Source organism: Elephantulus edwardii, unplaced genomic scaffold (genome assembly GCF_000299155.1).
Source record: "Elephantulus edwardii isolate Elephantulus edwardi_28Jun2011 unplaced genomic scaffold, EleEdw1.0 scaffold00238, whole genome shotgun sequence".
In the NCBI taxonomy this organism is placed as follows: Eukaryota; Metazoa; Chordata; class Mammalia; order Macroscelidea; family Macroscelididae; genus Elephantulus; species Elephantulus edwardii.
This window is the reverse complement of record NW_006399988.1, coordinates 2,734,199-2,740,767: the sequence shown is the minus strand read 5'-3', so window position 1 is coordinate 2,740,767 and position 6,569 is coordinate 2,734,199. Positions and strand designations below refer to the sequence as shown.

General features: G+C 42.1%; 1 protein-coding gene across 2 annotated transcripts in view; it reads left to right on the top strand.

The window, feature by feature from the left end:
• Positions 1 to 4,720, top strand: part of DAPK1 (death-associated protein kinase 1) — a 265,295-nt gene extending 260,575 nt beyond the window's left edge. For both annotated transcript variants that reach the window (XM_006898874.1, XM_006898873.1), the window contains one exon: positions 3,470 to 4,720. In XM_006898874.1, the coding sequence (XP_006898936.1) occupies positions 3,470 to 4,702 (1,233 nt within the window). In that variant the 3' untranslated portion in view covers positions 4,703 to 4,720. The remainder of the gene's footprint in view (positions 1 to 3,469) is intronic.
• The last annotated feature ends 1,849 nt before the right edge of the window (positions 4,721 to 6,569 follow it).

The following is a 6,569-nucleotide window of genomic DNA, read 5'->3' as shown; positions in this document are numbered from 1 at the left end:
GGTGACAGGAATGAGGCTGGAGATAGAATGATTGAATTTTGTAAAATCAATGACTTATTCATTGCAAATACATTTTATAAGAGACACAAACGCAGGTCATTTTGTTTAGCTAAGATAATTTTCCTTCTCATACGAAGTTGGTGAATCTTTTTTTACATCTCTTTGAAAATAATGGCAGAATCTGGATAAGGATCGCCTTGTATTTGTAGATTGCTGTTGCTATGATTTCTATTTTCATGATGTTAGGTCTTCTGATACATGAGCATGGTTTATATTTCATTTATATAGATGTCTGGGTTTCCTGTAGTCATGTTTTGTAGGGGGTTTTGTAAATGTCTATTATATCTCTTGTTAGATTCATTTCTAGCTATTTAATCTTTTGAATGAAAAATTATAAATTCGCATAAATTCACAAAGATTATATATATCAATATTATGAATGAGGTTATTCTCCTTTCCTTTTAGAATGCCCTTTTAGAAAAATCCAACAGATTTTTGTACATTGACATACCCTACCACTTTGCTGAATCGAGCCACTAGATCAGCCATTTTCATCCTTTGTCTATATATTGTTGTTGTTGTTGATTACTGTTAAGTCTAGCACAACTCATAGCGACCCTATGAACAAAAGGCCTGAAGCCTTTCTGTCATTTATCAAAGTTCATAGAGTTTCCAGAGGCATGTTGTTTAGGAAGTGGATGCCACTCAAATAGAATTTTACTTCCTCTTGCCAATCTGTTGTTGTTGTTGTGTGCCATCAAGTTGTTACTGACTCATACCTGTCCCTCCAGCAGGTTTTCAGAAGCAGTAAATCAAAAGGGAGGAGACTTTTCCTTTTCCTGTAAAGCACTTGGTGGGCTTGAACCACATGTGTTTGGGGTTGCAGTGCAGCTTCTTGCCACTTCACCACCAGAGCTCCCTTTGCCAATTTTGTTGTTGTTGTTGTTGTTATGTGCTGTCGAGTCGCTTGCAACTCATAGCGGCCCTATGTACAACAGCTCTAAACTCTACTCTGTCCTGTGCCAATCTCACTGTCTCCGACACACTCATCCCGGTTGCCCCAGTCAATTCAGCTCCGAATCAATTCATCTCCCAGAGGGCCTTCCCCTCCTGTGCCTGCCCTCCACCCTCCCAAGCATGATGTCCCTCTCCAAGGACCTGTCCCTCCTTACAACATGACCAAAGTATATCAGACGAAGCCCCAGAATCCTTGCCACCAAGGAGCCGCCCAGTTTAACCCTCTCCAGGATGAATCGGTTTTTTTTTCTTAGCAGTCCATGGCACTCTTAGCACTCTTCTCCAACACCAAAGCTCAAAAGCATCGATTCTCCTTCTATCCTCCCTGGTCATTATCCAACTCTCTCATGCATAATTTAGATTCTTTTATTTCTTATTATTGCTCTTACTAGGATTTCCAGTGCAATATTCAATAAGAGTGCTGATAAAAGGCACCTGTGTCTGGTTCCTGTGCACAGTGAAAATGTATTTATTTTCTCTTCGTTGAGTATAATGTCAGCTGTTGGTTTTTTGAATATAGTTATGTTGAGGTTTTCCTTCTATTCCTGTTGCATTGAGAGCTTTTATCAGGAAAGGGTATTGAATTTTGTCAAGTCTTTTTTGCATGAATTCAGATAATCACATTGTTCTTTCTCTTTGGTGTTTTGTGGAGTTTTTTTGAAAGTTTTTGTTAGTTTGCATACAAAGTTCATATACAATGTGTTGAACATTATTCTTCATTCATATTGTTTTTCATACAACCATTCCTATTCATTATGTTTTATAAAATTAATCACTATTGAACTATGCCCACCATTACGCCATCCTCCAAATCCCTGCTGGATCCTTCCCATTCACTTTACTCTCCTCCCTCCACCCACCAAATTGTGCAACCCTGTGGTTTTCCCCTGGTCCATCCTCAGTTTTATTGATATAGTGGATTGCACTGATTTGTTTTTATAATGGTAAATCATCCTTACATCACAATATGAATCTCACTTGATCATGATGAATGATTTTTAAATGTGATGTTAGAGTCTGTGGCTAGGATTTTGATGGAAAATGTTGTATCAGTGTTCGTAAGGGATTGTTGTTTGTTATTGCATGCTGTCAAGTTGGAGCCAACCATAGCTCACCCTCTAGAGGATTTTCAAAGGCAATAAATCACAGAGAAGGAGTTGGTGGATTCAAACCATGTGCGTAACTTCTTACCACTGTTGTTGTTGTTGTTATGTGCCGTCGAGTCGTTTGCGACTCATAGCGACCCTATGCACAACAGCCCTAAACCCTGCTCTATCCTGTGCCAACCGCACTGCCTCTGACATGCCCATCCCGATTACCCCAGTCACTGACTCAATCCATCTCATAGAGGGTCTTCTCCTCCTGCGCTGTCCCTCCACCCTCCCAAGCATGATGTCCCTCTCCAAGGACTTCTCCCTCCTGGCAACATGTCCAAAGTATGTCAGACGAAGCCCCAGAATCTTTGCCTCCAAGGAGTAGCTTGGTTTAATCCTCTCCAAGATGAATCTGTTTGTTTTCCTGGCAGTCCATGGTACATTCAGTACTCTTCTCCAGCACCACAGCTCAAACGCATCAACTCTCCTTCTGTCCTCCCTAGTCCAACTCTCTGATGCATAACAAGTGATTGCAAAGACCATGGCCTGTATCAAGCGCACCTTAGTCTCCAGAGAGCTAGACTATCAAAATCCATAATTTTCTCTTTTAATGATGTCTTTGCCCAGCCACAAATTCTTCAAGGCACAGAAGCAGCCCTTGCTCATAAGCTGAAGACTACCTGTATTTCATTTTGCTGTCAAATCTCCTGAGTCTCTTTGAAACTAAGTTTTCCATCCCTTAACTTTTTTTTTCCTTTAACTCTTTTTTCTTCTTTTTTTCTTTTTTTTTCCCTTAACTTTTAAGTCTGAAGTTTTCAAACAGGCTAAAAAACTGAAAGACTTAATGTAGTAGACTCAAAAAGACTCACATTTAACCATTGTCTCTCTGCCATATGTTCTTTATTAAACTTTTATAAAATATCATATATGTATTGAATTATTTCTAACCATTGTATGTATCATAACCCTACATGCCTATATATTTGCCTAAATGTCCCCTGAGACAAAGAGTATGCCTTTTCATAATCTTAGTATTACCGTCACACTTAACAGAGTTCACAATTAATTCCTTAATAGCATCTAATCTCTAATTTAAATGACCATCTTGCCAACTTTTAACCTTGTATGTTACTGTTATTTATCTGTCTTCAATCTTTCCATTGTATTAACCCTTTGGGAAGAGTTGAGTGTGGTTTCCTCAGATCTCTGGTAAGCTGATAAAGTTGGATTCAGTGCTTGATGGTTGAGATCTGTCCATTCAAATGGCCCATGTCCTTCTTAGCTCCTGGGCTATAACTGATGGCACTGACCACGTTAGGTTCCTGTGTGTGACCTCTTCTTCTTGTCCCCACTGACAGATTAACATCATGCAGAGTGAAACCGTACAGGATGTGCTACTCCTGGAACCCCGCTGGCTCTGTACCACTGTCCTGGGGAAGCTGCTTTCTGTGGAGACACCACGGGCCCTCCACCACTACCGTGGCCGCTATACTGTGGAGGATATTCAGCGCCTGGTTCCTGACAGTGATGTTGAAGAGCTGCTCCAGATCCTAGATGCCATGGACATCTGCGCCCGGGACTTGAGCAGTGGCACCATGGTGGACATACCGGCCCTGATCAAGACAGACAACTTGCATCGCTCCTGGACAGACGAGGAGGATGAAGTTATGGTCTATGGTGGTGTGCGCATCGTTCCTGTGGAACACCTCACCCCCTTCCCCTGTGGCATCTTTCACAAAGTCCAAGTCAACCTGTGCCGGTGGATTCACCAACAAAGCACTGAGGGTGACGCAGATATCCGCCTGTGGGTGAATGGCTGCAAGGTTGCCCACCGTGGAGCTGAGCTGCTTGTGCTTTTGGTCAACCATGGCCAAGGCATCGAGGTCCAGGTCCGAGGCCTAGACACAGAGAAGATGAAATGCTTCTTCCTGCTGGACTCAGTGTGCAGCACCATTGAGAATGTTATGGCGACCACACTGCCAGGGCTATTGACAGTGAAGCATTACCTGAGCCCCCAGCAGCTGCGGGAGCACCATGAGCCAGTCATGATCTACCAGCCCCGGGACTTCTTCCGGGCACAGACCCTGAGGGAGACCTCCCTGACAAACACCATGGGGGGCTACAAGGAAAGCTTCAGTAGCATCATGTGCTTTGGATGTCACAATGTCTACTCACAAGCCAGCCTTGGGATGGATATCCATGCTTCAGATCTCAACCTTCTGACCCGCAGGAAATTGAGTCGCCTGCTGGATCCGCCGGATCCCATGGGCAAGGACTGGTGTCTTCTTGCCATGAACTTGGGCCTACCCGAACTTGTAGCAAAGTATAACACCAACAACGGGGCTCCCAAGGACTTCCTCCCCAGCCCAGTCCATGCCTTGCTCCGAGAATGGACCTCTTTCCCAGAGAGTACAGTTGGCATCCTCATGTCCAAACTGAGGGAGCTAGGACGCCGGGATGCAGCTGACTTTTTACTGAAAGCATCTTCTGTGTTCAAAATAAACCTTGATGTTAACGGGCAAGAGGCCTATGCCTCAAGCTGCAACAGTGGCACATCCTACAATTCCATTAGCTCAGTGGTTTCCCGGTGAGGGTGGCCTTTGCTTTGGGTCTCTGTGGACAATGCAAGCAAAGGACAGCAAGCTTGCCTTCCAGGAGCCTCCTGAGTACCTTCCTTAATGTGCTTATCTACCGAAGGTCCACACTTTCTCTCTTCCCCTGTTCTCTGCTCCCTCACACTTCATTCTTCCCTTTTACTTCCATTGTATATGAATGGCCTTTCATGTTTACAGGCAGACAACTCCCTTCACTTTGACCATTTGAAAAGCTAGTGTACTTCCTCTCAGTTTTCAGGCCCCATTCCTTATCCTCCAACATCTGCTTCTTAAATTTTACTGGATTCCTAACTTTCCAATGTGATTTTTTAAAACTTTATTCTAAAGGGAATTGATCCAAAATGTATCTTTTTTTTTTCTTTGTGATACTGTCTTCTGTACTTTTATGTTTTCCCTTTGTAGGGAAATTCCATGTATGAATCCCAGTATATTATTTCTAACAGACCTTATGTGAGTGCCTTTTGCAGAAGAGGATGTGTTTGATATCACAGGCATCGGACGCTGTTGCGAAGGAAACCTACCTCTCTGTCCCTTGCTGTGTGCAGATCAGCCCTAGAGGTGCTTCACCTGAGGTTCCCCCCCCCCCCCGGAAATCTTTGTATTTCATTTGGCAAGGAAAGGGGAGAGGGGACTCTTCCTCCAGAAAGCTATCATGGCCAGTGTTGTAGGTCTAAGACATTTCTGTGTTTGCTTCTCTTTAAATGTCAGTGTGACTGTCCCCCATGAAGCCTACAGACTTTCACGCTTCATCTTTCCCTCTCATCTCAGGTGACAAGCGTGTAGGGTGGCAGAGACTCCAGCTCTCCAATGTGGCAGTTCCTTGTCGCTTATGTGTAGCAGGTGGTTTCTACATTTAGATCATGGTTTCACAACTTTCTGTCATTCTTGTCCAAAAACAACCACCAGATAATAAAGCAAGTGAGTCTCCTTGCAGTGATTTTTAAATCGTAATAGAATTTTAAGTTGATCTGAGGGAACTTGTCCTAATTCTTAGGTCCTGAGAAGCATGTAATTTTAATGTTATATCATATGTATGTATATATATATATGTGGTATGTATATACATATATATTAATAATGGTATTTTTACTTATTCTATAAGATGTAGTAAAGAGTTAAGTTTGGCTTTCCTCCTTTTTTATAAATAAATTGTTACTTGTTGCATTACTTTTGTCTTTAATTCATAAGAAATTATTTTTCTTTTTGAATCTTCATAATTGTTAATCCACATAACAGATAAAACAATGTGAAATCCAGAAAGTGACTGATCTGAAGCCCTAAGAGTTGGAAAATTAACACAGTTTATCTAAGTGTTTAATTATTTGTAGGTTGGAGAGTAGTAGAAGCAGTCTGAGGAAAGATCCCAACAAATCTATAAAATGTTCTAACTTTAAAGAAGCGTGCCCTGTAGGATTTAATTTTAAAATCAAGAAATACTAAAATTTATCATAATGTATAACCTTGTTTTGTTTATAGCAAAGGCCTCATGATAGGAAAAGTCCCACTTTTGCTTTATATGAGTGGTTAAAGGAGGAAGACTTGGCCGCAACTTGTCTTGGTGGCATTCCCTAGTAGCTGGAGTTCCAGCATGGTGGCAGCAGGCAAAGTGCTAGTGCCTTCTCTTAGTGGGTAGTCTCAAGTCTCTGGTATACTTAGCTCTGCAGAATAAGGGCCAGGTGATGTAATATCTAATAACAGAAGCTAGTATTTCACACTTTTCCCCTCAGAGCTAAGACTAGCTGTGTACAGTACATTGTCTTTAAGATTGGAGATTAAGTGGGTTATGACTTAATGTCACAAGGTTGGTGGTGGCGGTGTTAGGTACAACATATGGCAACCCAAT